At 42.2% G+C, this 16,978-nt stretch overlaps 1 protein-coding gene and 1 long non-coding RNA gene across 3 annotated transcripts in view; one reads left to right on the top strand and one right to left on the bottom strand.

The window, feature by feature from the left end:
• The first annotated feature begins 234 nt into the window (after positions 1–234).
• Positions 235–16,978, top strand: part of EXOC6 (exocyst complex component 6) — a 218,203-nt gene continuing 201,459 nt past the window's right edge. Inside the window, exons 1-2 of the mRNA XM_023226255.2 lie at positions 235–481; positions 3,784–3,895. Of these exons, the coding sequence (XP_023082023.1) occupies positions 448–481; positions 3,784–3,895 (146 nt within the window). The 5' untranslated portion in view covers positions 235–447. The remainder of the gene's footprint in view (positions 482–3,783; positions 3,896–16,978) is intronic.
• Positions 12,145–16,585, bottom strand: LOC111552171. 2 transcript variants are annotated; one of them, XR_002734571.3, is made up of 3 exons: positions 15,068–16,585; positions 14,090–14,173; positions 12,145–12,380 (listed from the first exon to the last, which is right to left on the bottom strand). It is a non-coding gene; the product is annotated as an uncharacterized LOC111552171 (long non-coding RNA). The 2 variants fall into 2 exon arrangements; XR_002734570.3 differs by lacking the exon at positions 12,145–12,380 and adding an exon at positions 13,463–13,549.

Here is a 16,978-nt window from a genome sequence, read left to right as displayed (position 1 = left end):
CCATTCTGTTTTATGGACATCTTGGAATATGGCTGTTTCAAAACTTTCCACTTCCTCCTTTTCTTTTCCTCATTTGATGAATTTGTTGTCAGCACTATGAGATGGGGGAGGTTGTTTTCTCTGTTACTTTTGGGAGGAGAGCCTCTCTTGTTCATTTAATCTGTGCAAACTTCCGGCAGGAAATGGCACTCAAGGAAAGTTTTGAATAAAAGGAAGATGCTGGTTTAGTCAGTGGAAACAGGAAGTTGTTGCCCTTGTCTCAAAGGGTATAGAAGAAAGTAAGAGGCAGAGAGAAACTGCACTTAGCAGGACTGGGAGGAGCAGAAGACAGTGGGGTGGGAGTAGAGGGAGGGTGGGGAGAGCTGAGGAGCAGAGGGAGGCAACTGGGCCACCAGGACAGAAGACCTTGAATCTCCAGGCTGAGCTGGCTATACCGGAAGAGGATGAATGTGCTGTGTAGAAGTGGGGTCATGCAGTGACAGTAAGTCAAAGCTATAGTGGTTTGTTAATTAAACTACTTTAGAGGATAGTGTTCTTCTATACTATATTCTATTTTTTTTTTCTTTTTTGAGATGGAGTCTTGCTCTCTTACTCAGGGTGGAGTGCAATGGCATGATCTCGGCTCACTGCAACCTCCACCTGCCTGGTTCAAGCAGTTCTCTTGCCTCAGCCTCCCGAAGAGCTGGGACTACAGCCACGTGCCATCATGCCCAGCTAATTTTTGTATTTTTAGTAGAGATGGGGTTTCACCATACCGGCCAGGCTGGTCTCGAACTCTTGACCTCAGGTGATCTGCCTGCCTCGGCCTCCCAACGTGCTGGGACTACAGGTGTGACCCACCACGCCCAGCCTATTCGATTTAAATTAATATATTTTCTCTCCAATATTAAGAGCATATGCCTACATTGTAAAATCTCCTTGAATAAAGAGAGAGAGACAGAGAGAAAGCAAATGTGGCAAAATATTAACAATTGGTGAATCAGATGAAGGGTATATTTTTGTTCACATTATATTCTTCTTGTAATTCTTCTATAAGTTTGAAAATTTTCAAAATTAAAATTTTTGCTGTGTGGAGAGAAGAATGAATTTTTAAAACCATGTGATATTTAGAACTGGATCAGTCATCACAGATGTATGTGTTCATAAATATGTGGCATTATTTATGAATTTTTTTCTCTTCAATGTAATATAGTGATGCTGATGGCTCTCTTAAGAGTGATATCTCATCATGTATTTATGTATTTTCAGGTGCTGACAAATACAATCTAGAATTGTCAGATTTTTGCATAATTCGCACCATTTCCTTACAAGGCAGAGGTAACTCAGCTTGTAGCTTTCACTATCATTCATTCATTGGATAAGCATTTCTTGAGTATCTACTATAACTGTATACAAGGTGTATACTCTCTTTTTTTGAGACGGAGTTTTGCTCTTGTCGCCCAGGCAGGAATGCAGTGGTGCAATCTTGGCTCACTGCAACCTCCGCCTCCCAGGTTCAAGCAATTCGCCTGTCTCAGGCTCCAGAGTAGCTGGAATTACAGGTGCCTGCCACCACAGCCGGCTAATTTTTTAATTTTTAGTAGAGATGGGGTTTCACCATGTTGGCCAGGCCTGTCGCGAACTCCTGACCTCAGGTGATCCACCTGCCTCAGCCTCCCAAAGTGCTGGGATTACAGGTGTGAACCACCACGCCCGGCCTACAAGGTGTACACTGTTAAGCATTATGGGGAATACAAATATGAATCAGATGGACATTCTGCAGACATATAATCTTATAATTTGGTATAAGTTTAAAACCTTGCACATAAAGAACTTCTTTTTTTTTTGGCTGGAGTGCAGTGGCCTGATCTTGGCTCACTGCAACCTGTACCTCTCAAGCAATTCTTGGGCTTCAGATTCCCAAGTAGCTGGGACTACAGGCGTGTGCCACCACGCCCAGCTATTTTTTGTATTTTTAGTTGGCCAGGCTAGTCTCGAACTCCTGGCCTCAAGTGATCTACCCGCCTCGGATTCCCAAAGTGGTGGGATTACAGGTGTGAGCCACCATGCCCGACCAAGAACTTTAAGATAGATTGAAAATTATTATTTTTGTCAAGTCTCAAAGGACTTACTCATCTTACTGGGAAATGGTGTGAGGCATATTCATGCTGCATTTGTTCCGTCCTGCCATGGAGCAAAACTAGGGCTGAGGGTTGGGGGCTATTGGTGGGGTTGAAGTGAAGAATGCTGCATTGGTTTGCCATTGCTCTATAACCCATCAGTTTGTGGCTGAAAACAACAGTCATTTAGTATTACTCTTGTGTCTGTGGCTCAGTTGGGGCTTGGTTCATAAGCGTGGGTTTGGATGGGCAGTTCTGTTTCAGGCTACTGCAGCTAGATGAAAATATATACCTTCCCCTGAAGGTCTGTGGACCAGTGGGGATTACTCTATTTCACGTAGCTCTCAGGGAATGCTTTTCTTAGGTGATGGCAGAGGTGCAAGAGGACAAACAGAAATATGCCTTAGAGGCTTTAGAAAGCCTAGGCTCAGAACTCACATGCTATTATTTTAGCTTATGTATCACTGGCCAGCAGAAGTGACATGGCTGAGCCCAAAGTCATGGGACAGGGACAAATAGTGTGCCCACAGTGAGGTACTGGCAAGGGTATGGATGCAGGCAGGGGTGACAAACTGATGCAATCTATGACAAATGCCATAGATTGTAGCTATAGCATGCTTTGAATACTACATTTTTAAGAGAACAAACTTCAATTTTTTGTCAGAACTTTTTAAAAAGTTCTGATAAAAACTAAAAAAAAAAAAAAAAAAAAGCTTCATATGGAAGAATGTCACTACTCATTCCTTTAAATATTGTCTTTCTTGTATTAAGCAAGAAAGCTGAGCTAAACTGAATTGAAGAAGATCAAGTGCAAGTGGTGATGGGGAAATACATGCCCATTAGTTCTTCAGGCCTACTTGGGGCTGGTTGTAGGGCACATTTTCCTTTGCTATTTTGGGCCTGTGGTTCATGCACTCTTTCTTCCTCTCAGTGGCAGCTAGCCTTCTTAAAGGCTAGCTGACATCTTCGTTCTCTTCTTTCTCTCCATCAAAACCTATTCTGCAGAAGGGATCTAGCAAACTCATTCACAGTGATGCATAAGGAACTGAAAAGGAGTAAGATCTAAATGCCTCCAGAAGCATTTGTATTTGAACAGGAGATAAAAGAACTAATGGCTCTATCGCTAATGGAGGAAATTGACACTGCAGAATACAGAAGCAAAGGAGATAGGGCACCAAGGAATTAGCCTAGTGACCTCAAAATCACATCCCATAACACATTTCATTTTTCCTGGGCAAATTATCTCCTTGGGTTTGTGGTCAACGACGTAGTTGCAGTAACAACTAGGAATGTAGCTTTGGTTATGTATTTAGCATAAATAATATTAATATATATGCCTTGTCAAATCACATGCATTTAGTAAACTTATATAGTGTAATGACTCTAATTCCTACATACAGTTATTGTCTTTGAGAAACAAGTGAATAAATATAGCCGGCACTAGGCAGGAACTTTCCGAACTGTGTCAAGGTTAATAATAAGTAAAATGTTACAAGTGGAGACAGGACAGCAACAGCTGTGCAACATTCTTGGAAGCAAAGACTTTGATAGCATGAAGTCAGACAGTGAGCTTGTTTTTGTTGCTCCTTTGGGTAAACAGAGAATCCTTCTAATAATTATAAGGAAAACGGCATTTATTTTTATAAATTACAACAGTTTTTCACTCAATATCTGATGTCTGCAGCTGGGAAATCAGGGGCTTGTGGAACGATGTTGGAAGAAGAAACAGATCAAACCTATGAGAATGTCCTGGCTGAGATTCAGTCTTTCGAGCTGCCTATTGAAGCTACTTTAAGGTAGGGCACCGTTGCATTTTATTGTGTCTTCTTCAGCGGTGGTAAGATGGTCCTTTTCCTTGCTTTTTATAATTCTTTATAAGAGTAAAAAATATTTTTGCAAAACAGTTACAGTTCTGTATGTACTTAATCTCAAAGTTTTCTTATCCTTAGAGAAATTATAGGACATAATTAATCCATTTTATTTTGCATGTTTCCTAACTCATCACCATAAGATTAAAAACTATGACTTTCAAATGATCAAAAAGGACCTCAGTCACCTCCTAATAAATGTATATGAGGTTTCAATTGTTTTCTTTAGCATATCACTTAGTGAAAAATATCCAGAACAATTAGACATATCAATGAAGCCAATTTACATTTGGATGGATATGAGTTGTAGGAAAAAATGTAGACCATTTATTTATTTGTATTGTAGCTGCTGTCCTGAGTGTTTGGTGACCGCTCATGTATTATTTTGTTTCCATATGAGGTTTATTTATTTTTTCTTTTTAACATCTTCTTCGATACCAACATATAAGGTTTAAAAATAGCTTATTTGGTAATGTGGGTATTAATTTGCACAGTTCAAGAATAGGATTAAAATGAAAAACTATATGTCATTGTGTTCAAAGGGCAGCTTTTAAAGTTTAATTCTTTAATTCTCTATGTCTGCCTGTCTCTGACACCTATCAGTGTGGGAACAAGATATTCATCACTGAATTTGATAGTGACAGTCAATAAATATTTGTTGACTAATATTTGTAGATTAAGTGGAAGGATGTGTGTGTGTGTGTGTGTGTGTGTGTGTGTGTGTGACCTCTTCATTCTCAGAAAGGGCCAAGTGCTTCTAAATCCACTAAAGTTTAAACCTGGATAAGTTTCTCCCAGCTATTTAAATCTTATTTTGCATTAAACATAGTTTGAATGTCTTCAAAGGTCTTAGGGTGGTGTTAGGGACGTGGTAAACAATTGAGATTTGTTGGTTAATTCTTGGATTATCAATATGTAAGTATAGTTGCAGAATAATTACAACTCCATTATAACTATTATATATACCTTCATCCTATCTGAGCATCATAAATATTCTGTGAAAAAGGGCTGGTAATTTTCAGTGGTAGAAACCAGAGCTTTGTAGCAACGGAAAACTCAATAATTTTCTCCATATGGAGCATACTTTGAATTGTACCATTGCCTTCTAAAACTTGTGTATCCGCCTAGTGGCTACGTAGGTGGTCAAGTGCTAGGTGCTAGGTAGTTAAGTGCTAGGTGCTAGGTGGCTAAGTCTAAGTGGAAACAAGAGAAAGGGTGAAGGGAGCCTAGATGTGTTTTAGTTACCACGGCCTCTACTCCCATTGCTGCTTCAGAGCCCTTGGTCTTCAACTTGTAACCCCTTCTACCTCTCCCCGGTCTCACAACCCTGGCCAACATCTACAGACTTTGTCTGTCCTTAGAACTATCCTGTCGGCTAGTCTGTCTCTGGTGTTGGACTTGACTTCCTTTCTTGTGCTTGGATCTTTTTTATCTTCTCTTCTTAGGACAAATATCCCTGGTACCAATCTTGTACCTGGTCTTTTTACAGCAAAAAATCATTTAGATTTGGCAGCCACAGCACTCTCTCAGCATCACCCTCAAGGGTGGAGCCTGCATAGATATGTTCTCCAGGTGCTACCTTGTCACCACCATGCAGTGGACCTAAAATACCAATTGTTAGCTTAATGTTTGGGTATAAAAAAAGGATGAGAACACTCCTCTCCAAAGGCTACTGTTAAAACACACTGATGTTATTTTGGGGTGTAGAGTGAAGTTACAAGCCCCTAACAAGCCTTTATCTGGGACAGTATTCAACAAAAAGCTTTCCTAATTTTCTAAACCGTTCATCTAATAAGTTGATTAGATGAAGACTTCTTAGATTGGCATTTGATGCCTTTCCATACATATGTGCGTGTGTCACCAAATTTCTACTGCAACTGTGCTTCAGGAACACATCAGCTCATGTGGCCAAATATGAGAGTTGAAAAATAATGACATGAGTCTCATTTCAGTCAAACTAGACTCTGCTATTTGACAATATGCTTCCTAGAGCTTAGGGTTCCTTTCCCCTATTATTCACTATTCCTTCTGCCTGCTAAAATCCAACGTATCTTGCAAGGCATAGCTCTAATGCTCTTTCTAGCGCTACTTACCTAGCTGCTAGGTGCCAGGCACTGTGGAAACTTCTATAAAGGTTACTAAGATATAAGTAAGACATAGGCCCTGCCCTCAGGAACCTTTAGCCTGAAATGGTTATAACACAATGCACACACATAAACACACACACACAAGCCAGAATAAATGCTCTGGATTCTTTGAAACCTCTCCTATCTAGATGTGAATATTCCATTGCGAATCCCCATCTAGATGTGAATATTCCATTGTGGAAGCCCCTAAGAATGTGATTCATATGAGCTCATGGGCTAATGGTGAAGAAAATACTTACCTTTCTAATAAAAATGAAAAGAGGCAGTCCAGCAAGAATGTCATCATTTCGGCAAAGAAGAGAAGGAGGAGGAAGTATTTTAAAATGTCAAGCTCTGGCTGCTTGCAGTGGCTCAATCCCAGCACTTTGGGAGGCTGAGGTGGGAGATCGCTTGAGGCCAGTTGAAGACCAGCCAAAGCAACATGGTGAGACCTTGTCCCTATAAAACACTTTTTAAAATTAGCTGGTGACTTGTGCCTGTAGTCTCAGCTACTCGGGAGGCCAAAGATGGAGGCTCACTTGAGCCCAGGAAGTCAAGACTGCAGTGAGCTATGATCATGCCACTGCACCCCAGCCCGAGTGACAAGAGTAAGATCCTGTCTCCAAAAACAAAACAAAATCGAAACCAAAAGAAAACTATAAGCTCTAAGGGCTGAGAGGGTGGAAAAGGAGTTTGGCTGGAGGCAGCCGAAGGCCCTGCCGTGAGGCCCTGGAATGAACAGTGAGAGAAAGGTTAGGATACCGGGACTGGAAATGCAAGAGAGAAACATTCCCAGGGAAAAGCTTGCACCTGGGAATTGAGGTAGAGAGAATATTGAAGAGTTTACCTACTTGTTTTTCCCTGTCACAGAAGAAAGGCATTACTTTGACAGATATTTTCTGCTGTAAAATCCTGAACTCTGTTAGCTTCCTTTCCCGGTCCACCTTGTTTTGCAGGTAGGCAACCTGAGGTGGCCTATTTGAGGTCAGAGTTTATATCTGGGCCAGGTGGAGTTTACTCCCCTAACAAGTTGAGCTCAGAGAGTTCAGTGACTCAGGACTCAAGAGATGGTTTCTACCAGTGTAATTTAAGGGCACCTGAACGACATTTCTTTTGCAGAGCATTCAAACCTTCCTGCATACTCATCCCCATACATCATCTGGGAAAACGAGTCTCCTCTGTCTCAGGCATCATGAGTGGGTTGTGGAGACAAGGAATCACTGTCAATGGCCTATAATGCCTTTCACCCCACCAGGCTGTGTTCTTCCCACCTCCTGACTTTATACATGGCTACTCCCAGGACAAGCTTCTCCCAGATGGTCCAGCTCATTTGCTGCCTGACTTTCCCAGTGAGCCCTTTTGTTGGCTCCTTTGGCCCTCTTTTCGAAACAGTGGACAAGAATCAGATGCTTCTGAGGTCTTGCATTTGTTTTCATTTTTTGTGTGAAATGGAATTTAAGGCCCATAGCATTAAGTTTGAAGGAAAGATAGTTTCAGGGGAGAGCTGAGACTCTATACTTTTCCCATGGTTTACTTGCAATGCCAATGAAACATCCATTCAAGCCATCTCAGACAACTACAGAGTTTGAATTGGGGAAAAAAATACCAGCGTGAAAAAGTGGAATTTGATGTTAGCCATGCAGATGGCGACTGAACTTAAGAAAAAAGGGGAAAATGTAAAGGAAGGCCTACTGTTAGTGCCTGTGTTGTCCCAGCATGCTTTAGCTTTGGGCATTCTAAATCCCCTACCTAGGCCAGGCGGGGTGGCTCATGCCTGTAATCCCAGCACTTTGGGAGGCTGAGGCCGGTGGATCACGTGAGCTCAGGAGTTCAAGACCAGCCTGGCCAACATGGCAAAACCCCATCTCTACTGAAAAATACAAAAATTAACTGGTCATTGTGGTGCATGTCTGTAGTCCCAGCTGCTTGGGAGGCTGAAGTGGGAGAATCACTTGAAACTGGGAGGCGGAGGTTGCAGTAAGCCGAGATTGGGCCATTGCACTCTGGCCTGGGCGACAGAGTAAGACTCTGCTAAAAAAAAAAAAAAAAATCCCCTAGCTTGCGGAATATTGGTAGGCTGAAACTTAACGGGCAGGTAAAGTCTGCAATTAGTTTTCCTGCCCTAATCCTTTTGCCCTGAGCATCACTGTTTTCATTACATTGCAACCATAGGCTAATTTCCACTGGATATTCTCATTCTGTTGAGGTTTCCTGATTTTCTCTCTAGCCTCTCCATTTGGTGCAGATGTGCCTGGCTCCTTGCCAGCTCCTTCCGCTAGGGGGCGTACCTGTCCCTGGGAGACTTAATGACTGTCCGGAGCCATGTTCAAGGAAACAACATTAGTCCCTGTTGTACTCAGTATTACCAACTTACTTGCACAAGGATGGTCAATAGGTTTCAAGTAGCATATCAACTCAATGCATTGGGAATGGTTGCCTGAATCTTCATACTGAGGATGATCCTGATAAATTAGTGATGATAGCTATGGTCCTAGGATAGGGTAGTAGCAGTATTCGCAACATTTATTTACCATATTCACACTAGAACTTCCTGCTGTCAGGCATCACCCATCAGACCTGCTCCCATGGATACTGACTCAGACCTGGATGTAGCCTGGGGCTGACGATGTCCCTTGGAGTCCTGCAGGTGTGTTATTAGCCCCTTAGAACAGGTCCTGAAGTCACAATGTCTGAACCGACTTGGATTCAGAAGTCACAGCATGTTTTGTGGCTGTAGCTGAGCCTGAGATGATCAAATCATGGACCCATTGTAGGGTACTGCAAAGTTAGTGGGAGGTAGAAAGGTAGGGGACTGTGGGGGTGGGGGTGGGGGTGGGGGGGGGATGTCTAAAGAAGGCCCTGCAGAGGACTGGGAAAAATAGGAGGAAAAGGGAATTGTACAAGATGACGTACCAGAAGAAATTTTTGTAATTGTTTTATGATAACATAATTGTTTCACACTTGTATTCACAGACTCTCTCAGGCACTTTTCCAAAAGCTGACCATGAAGTTTTATCAGTTTAAGAGCAAACAGGATATCATATTTCTTTGACTTTCATGTTTTTAGGAATAAAGATAATGTGCTTTTAGGAAAGGAAAGAAAACATTAAAAAAAAACCAACCCTAAACTGTATATACTATAAAATCTTAGAATGACATACTAAAAAATTTAACTGTGGATGTTCTAGAATGTTCTTGCTATTTATACCTTTATAAATGTAAGATTTCTATTAAATCTTATTTTATCAAGTATATTCATTGAGATCAAAGGTCTAGATTTTAATCTGGACTGGACATTTACCACTTGTATGATTTTGGCCTTAGTTTCTGAAACTATAAAGTGGGGATTATGATAAAACCTATCTCAAAGGATTAGTGTCTATAAGGTACTTAGCATAATAGTTGGCTAGTACAGAGTAAATACTCAATAATTAGTGTTGACTATTATTGTCTAGTTTACATTTGGGATGGATATTCCAGTATGACTTAATAAATATATACTTTAGAGTCCTGAAGTAAACAATCACTTATAACATCTTGAAATTCTGAGCAGGTATGAAATATTGAGTTATGCAAATTAAAAAAAATTTTTTTATTTGACAAATAATTGCATATATTTAGAGTATAGAACTTTTTAACATTTTTTTTTTTGACACAGAGTCTGGCTCTGTCATTCAGGCTTGAATACAGTGGCACAATCTTGGCTCACTGCAGCCTCTGCCTTTTGGGCTCGAGCAATTCACCCATCTCAGCCTCTTGAGTAGCTGGAACTACAGGCGTGTGCCACCATGCCCGGCTAATTTTTGTATTTTTTGTAGAGACGAGGTTTCACCATGTTGCCCAGGCTTGTCTCGAACTCCTGAACTCCAGCAATCTGCCTGCCTTGGCCTCTCAAAGTGCTGGGATTACAGGTGTGTGCCACCATACCTGGCCTATTTATAGGGTATATTGTGATGTTTCACGGTCTGTTTACGTTGTAGAATGATTAAATCAAGTTAATTATATCTAGCACCTTACATATTTTTTTTGTGTGTGGTGAGAACATTTAAAATCTATTTTGAGCAATTTTGAAATATGCAATATATTATTATTATTAATTATAGTCACCATTCTGTGCAATAGGTCACCAAAGCTTATTTCTCCTAACTGAAACTTTGATTAACATCTTTGATTAACATCTTTCCTTTTCCCATCTACCTCTCTCCTCAGCCTCTGGTAGCTACCATTCAACTCTCAACTTCTCTGAGTTCAACTTTTTTAGATTCTACATGTAAGTGAGATCATGCAGTATTTGTGTTTTTGTGCCTGGCTTACAGTAATGTAAATTTTATTTTGGTTGCATAATATTTAGGGGAGAGAGGTGTTAATTTTAAAAATCACATTCACTAATGCTTATATTTTATACTAATGCAATATCATGACCTGATTTCATCTCTAATGAGAATAGTATAGTGTTCTGCATAAAAATGGAGTCCAGATAAATTGTTCAGAAATAAGTTTGGGCCTAACCATGACTGAGGCTTGCTGCATCTGTGGCACCTCAGAAAAGTCTGGAATGTCTTATGAGAGTGGGCTATACAGTTACCCAATTTTTGCTGGACATTTAAATGATATCATTAGCTATTTGATGTTTATTGCAACACTAGATAAAACTTTAAAAACATTTTTATGTTTAGGAGCCAAATATTCCAACCAGGGAGACAGTTTTGGTTATTTAGTGGTTAAGTGAATGGGCTTTGGAACCAGAAGGATACAGGTTGAAATTCCGCCTTTATAATTACTAACAGAGCTGTTGAAAGGATTAGTTGAATTAGGCATGAAATGTATTAATGAAATGTAATGTATCATAGCAAATGCTCATTCACTCATTCATTCAGTAAATAAATAATAATGGCACATTTACAGTGTGACAGGCAGTGGTCTGGGTGCCGTTGATACAGCAAGATCAAGATCTGGAAAGTCCGTGCTCACAGGGAGCTTGCATTTTAGTGAAGAGAGCCAGAAATACACCAATAGAAAAGGGTTAATAAGTGCTATGAAGAATAAAAAAAAATAGGCCAGGTGCGGTGGCTCACGCCTGTAATCCCACCACTTTGGGAGGCTGAGGCAGGCAAATCATGAGGTCAGGAGTTCAAGACCAGCCTGACCAACATGGTGAAATCCTGTCTGTACTAAAAATACAAAAATTAGCCAGGCGTGGTGGTGCACGCCTGTAATCCTAGCTACTCAGGAGGCTGAGGCAAGAGAATTACTTGAACCCGCGAGGCAGAGGTTGCAGTGAGCTGAGATCACGCCACTGCACTCCAGCCTGGGTGACAGAGTGAGACTCTGTCTCAGAAAAAAAACAAAAAAGTAAGGAATAGGAAGGTTTAGGGATACTAATATCCCTAGCCAGGGAGTAAATGTCAGCTATCATTATCATTGTCATTTCATTAGCTACATTTCTAATCCTATTTTGCCAAGAGGAGAGAGAAAAATCAGACAAGTGAGAGGAAAGGGAGAAAGGGCAAAGGGCGGTAAAGGAAGGCTAAGCAGGGAAGGAGGGAGGAATAGACAGTGCATTGAACAGGACGACGAATAAGAAAACCAACAAGGAGAAGGAAGGTAAGAGGAGACAGCAGGGACAGTTGCTTGTCTTATAAACTGGTGGTGGCGGTGGAGTTGGTGGTGGTGGTGGGGGGTGTTATTTGAAGGAAAGACAGAATGGAACTCAGAGAAAATGATATTGTTCTTTAACTGCTCAGTGGACTTTAAAATGTTTCATTTTGGGGGCTTTCAGGACATTTTTCTGAGGGCAGGGTTGGCAACATAATTTGTGGGGCCCAGGGCAAAATGAAAATGTAGATTCCTTTTTCAAAAATCATTAAAATTACAAGATGGTGATGACAGAGTAGTCAATCAAAGGCAACTGCGTAGGTCACACACCATGAGCCAGCCCTGTCTGAGAGCTTAACACAGAACATGGTACACAACAAACATTTAATAAAAATAGTTGTTGAATGAACAAAACCCGGGGCTAGTTGCTTTTGAACTCCTCTGAGGACTGGCCCGTATTTTAGAAAAAAACTGATTTTATTTGGCTTCAATTTCAAATTTCCTTCTATTGTTCTTCACCGTGGGGTCCAGATCTTTATGGAACAGCCGATTCCTGCACAGGGTTTTACAGCCGGAATCCTCCCAGACCAGCTGGGCTTTGTTTATTCTTTTGCACTTACACAGTGTGGCCACTTGGGGTCACCACAACAAAAAGGCAGAAGCTGGAGGAGGGACCTTGTGACGGTGGACATCTGAAACGAGTGGTTAAAAGCCGCAGGGAAGGATTAGTTTATCAGAGCCAATGCATAAAGACTGTCTGTACTTTACATTTTGATACAGTTTTATAATTCTATAACAAGAGCTCTAAAACTCTTTAAGAAACATTTGAATGATGCCAAGTTTTGAGAGGATAATGATAGGGTTCCCAGGGGCGAGGAGGGGAATCTTTTTGTAGATGTGTACCCTACCTCCGAAAACATGCATTTGGCCAGGCGTGGTGGCTCAGGCCTGTAATCCCAGCACTTTGGGAGGCCGAGGGGGGCGGATCACGAGGTCAGGAGATTGAGACCATCCTGGCCAACACAGTGAAACTCCATCTCTACTAAAATACAAAAAATTAGCTGGGTGGGCCGGCGCGGTGGCTCATGCCTGTAATCCAAGCACTTCTGGAGGCCGAGGTGGGTGGATCACGAGGTCAGGAGTTCAAGACCAGCCTGGCCAAGATGGTGAAACCCCATCTCTACTAAAAATACAAAAATTAGCTGGGCGTTGTGGCTGGTGCCTGTAACCCCAGCTACTCGGGAGGCTGAGGCAGAGAACTGCTTGAACCTTGGAGTCAGAGGCTGCAGTGAGCCGAGACCGCACCACTGCACTCCAACCTGGGCAACAGAGCGAGACTCTGTTTAAAAAAAAAAAAATTAGCTGGGCGTGGTGGCACATGCCTGTAATCCCAGCTACTCAGAAGGCTGAGGCAGGGGAATCACTTGAATTCGGAAGGCGGAGGTTGCAGTGAGCGGAGATCACGCCACTGCACTCCAGCCTGGTGACAGAACAAGACTGCGTCTCAAAAAAAAAAAAAGGAAAAAGAAAAACATGCCATTTACAACATAAAGCTTAATACGAGAAGTATTCGCATGTGGATCATTCACTTATTAATTGAGCCCCTACTATATGCAAGGCACTGGGCTGGCCAGTGAACAATACAGGCATCATCCCTGTGCTTGACGTAGGAGCAGTTCTTGGAAATGGAGACAGACTCAGTGATTTGTTCACCACCATGATATGTGCTTCCAAGGATGAGTGAGCACTGTCCCCAAAGACAACGAAAGGTGCTTGCCTTAAAAGCGCAGGATCCAGAGGGTTCACTAAAGTGGGTCTGGAACCAAGAATCCAACCCAAAGACGTGTTCCTGTTTCCCTCTCTACAAAAGCAGGAAACATATTTCAGGTGGTTTACACCCACCAAGCATGCAGAAAACCCTGATACACAATCAGGTTATTTTTTTTTTAATGTTTAGAAAAAAGAACATTTATGTGTCTGGTTTTTATTTTTATTTTATCAAAGAGGAGGCTAAAATGCTGGGCTCTCTGGCTTACTAGCAAATGCCTGATAACCCTAGTCGCCAATGCTAATGTTGACTGAGCTCTAGGCTAAACATTATACATATATTACCGTCTTTAATCCTCACACAATTTGGTAAGCTAGGGATTCTTATTGTCCTTAATTCACACTTGAAGAAGCTGAGGCTTAGTCAAGTTAAGTAACTCCCCGAGGCCTAGCATCTAGTAAGAGATGAGTTGGAATTTGAACTCAAGTAGTTAAATGCCAGACCAGAGCAGCTGCTCTCTACAACCTCATTCTGAGGGAGGTGCTTTCCCAAGACAGGTCATTAGTCTGTAGATAAATGATGCAAAGATAAGTTGCTAATGACTAAAAGTTTATTTACAAGTCAAATCCTTACTTTGCCAATTAGTTTTATACTGGACACAAAATGCATCTCCTGCTCTGCCGGTCTTCCTGGTGTATCTTTCTTCTTCCAGGAGTCCTGAAAAGAGATTTTGGATTGATCTCTGGAAGTCAATATCCACTGCCAAAAAATAATTCCACATGCATCTCCAATCTACCTGTCTGTGCCCTGCTATTCCATAACCTTCTTAGTGCAGACATTAAATCATTCACTCCTAGGGTCTGGGCGTGGTGGCTCATGCTTGTAATCCCAGCACTTCAGGAGGCCGAATCAGGGTGATGACTTGAGGGAAGGAGTGCGAGACCAGCCTGGCCAACATGACGAAACCCCATCTCTACTAAAAATGCAAAAATTAGCTGGACATGGTGGCTTGCACCTGTAATCCCAGCTACTCAGGAGGCTGAGCAGGAGAATCGCTTGAACCCGGGAGGCAGAGGTTGCAGTGAGCCAAGATTGTGCCACTGCACTTCAGCCTGGGCAACAGAGAGGGACTCCATCTTAAAAAAAAAAAAAAAAAAAAATTCATTTATCCCTTGGATGGGCTTCCCCCACCCCACATTTATATATTTGATATATCTATGTCCATGATTAAAATTAGGGCTGGGCGTGGTGGCTCACGCCTGTAATCCTAATACTTTAGGAGGCCGAGACCGGCAGATCACCTGAGGTTGGGAGTTTGAGACCAGCCTGACCAACAAGGAGAAGCCCCGTCTCTACTAAAAATACAAAATTAGCTGGGTGTGGGGGCATGTGCCTATAATCCCAGCTACTCGGGAGGCTAAGGCAGGAGAAACGCTTGAACCCAGGAGGTGGAGGTTGCAGTTAGCCAAGATCACGCCATTGTTACCCAACCTGGATAAAAAAAGCAAAACTCCGTCTCAAAAAAACCAGCCAAACAAACAAAACAAATGTACAGTTAGTTATTTAGGACATTTAACTTTGCATTCTTAGCTAAAACCTCCAGGTACTCACGGAACTGTCAGAAGTCTCAGAGGGAACCAGCAAAAACTGTTTCAGAAGGAGAAGTGGTAAATGGACTTCCTTCCATGTTCACTTGAATTTCGGGGAAGATACTGCTGCTTATGTTGAAGTAATCGCTCTGGGCAGGTGTTGAAACAGGCCTGGCCTGAGGAGTGCCTAAGCAGGGCTGGTTTCCCAGAGCAGGGGCACACTTGGAGCTAGCTTTGGAATAAAAGGTATCAGGACTGGTGAAGAAAAGGGGGAAGTTCTAGGTAGGGAACGATCAGGAAAGTAATGCTCCAGCTGGAGACATTGGTCAAATAGAAAGCCGGCCTGTGCCACATGCCCTGCTCTCCTCATCTTGCTTGCTATCATAGTTCACTGCAGCCTCGAACTCCTGGGCTCAAGTGATCTTCCCACCTCAGCCTCTCAAAGCTCTGGGATTATAGGTGTAAGCCACTGTGCTTGAGCTAAGATAAGTTCTTAAGAGGGGAAAATAACCTTTTGAAAATTGAAACTGAGACATAAAAAAATGAAGACAAACTTTATCCCCTCCCACAAAGAGAATGAAAATCTAGGTCTCTCTGCAGGAAATGGAAGACTATCTTAGCTCAATGGATGTGTATAGCCGGAATCCATTGCTCTGAAGATTCCAGATTAATAGGAAGGTGGGCATTAGCAGTGTCTTACAGGGCCCTTCCTAAGTTTGGTAGGCAGTGGGTCCCACTGATGCTCACATTCTAATCCCTGGAACCTGTGAATATGTTATTTTTACATGACAAAGGGGACAGTGCATATGTGATTTAGGTTAAGGACCCTGAGATGGAAGATTATCCTGGATTAAATGGTTGGGTCCACTCTAATCATATGGGTCCTTAAAAACTGAGCATCTTTTCCAGCCTAAGTCAGAGTCAGAGGAGGATGTGACCACAGAAGAATGATCAGAGAGATGCTACTAGATTTGAAGATGGACGAAGGGGGCCATGAGCCAAGGAATGTGGGCGGCCTCCAGAAGCTGGAAAAGGCAAAGAAATTCTCCCACAGGGTCTCAGGCAAGGAACACAGACATGCTGACACCTTGATTTTTAGCCCAGTGAGACCTGTGACAGACTTCTAACCTACACAACTGTAAGATAATATGTCTGAGTCATTTTAAGCTACTCAATCTGTAGTGATTTGTTATAGCAACAATGGAAAACTCATACACCATGGGACAGCAATATGAGATAGACACTGCTATTGTCATTTACAGTCATTTAACTGACATAGAACTAGGTTCTTGCCCAATGTTACACAGCTGTCAAGTGATATTTATCCAAGAATTAATGTCTTCAGACACTGGTCTTCAGAGCTCATGCTCTATTATACAGAACCACCTCCCAGGATGTTTGTGGGCAGGAGGCTGGAGGTAGGTTTCAAGTAAAAGCTCACTGAGGGTGAGTGAGTTACACAGCTGGATAAAGAGTTGGTTGACTCAAAGGGAAGCTTTTCAAAGCCCTGGATTAATGTAGAGCAGAAAGTAGTTGTTCCTCAGGCTAGGTTTGCATTCTGTTTCTGTTTAGTCTTCCTTCCTCCCTGCTTCGATCATGACAAACTGGTTTACTCAGTGTCCCACAAACATGTCATTAAGCAGGACTTTTTTCTACACTGATACTTTTGTCCAAGCCTCCCTGCCTTCTCTCTCCCACCTCCCTGCTGCTAACCCCCTTTCAAGAGCTCTCACCCCTCCTCAACCCAGCTACCCTGACCTGGGGGCACTGGGATTCAGGGACTTTGGCGTGAATCACACATCGCCCTGGGCTTTTTTTTTTTCGGTATCTTTGCCATCAGGTGCCTTAATTTCTTATCATTTAATTTTTCTGTCGTTTATAATTTATTTCCAAGTTGACTGGCCGCTGGTGGATTTCTTGCAGGTGGGGACAT

Source organism: Piliocolobus tephrosceles, chromosome 9 (genome assembly GCF_002776525.5).
Source record: "Piliocolobus tephrosceles isolate RC106 chromosome 9, ASM277652v3, whole genome shotgun sequence".
Lineage (NCBI taxonomy): Eukaryota > Metazoa > Chordata > Mammalia > Primates > Cercopithecidae > Piliocolobus > Piliocolobus tephrosceles.
Note: the sequence above shows the minus strand (reverse complement) of the source record. Positions and strands in the feature narration are given on the sequence as shown.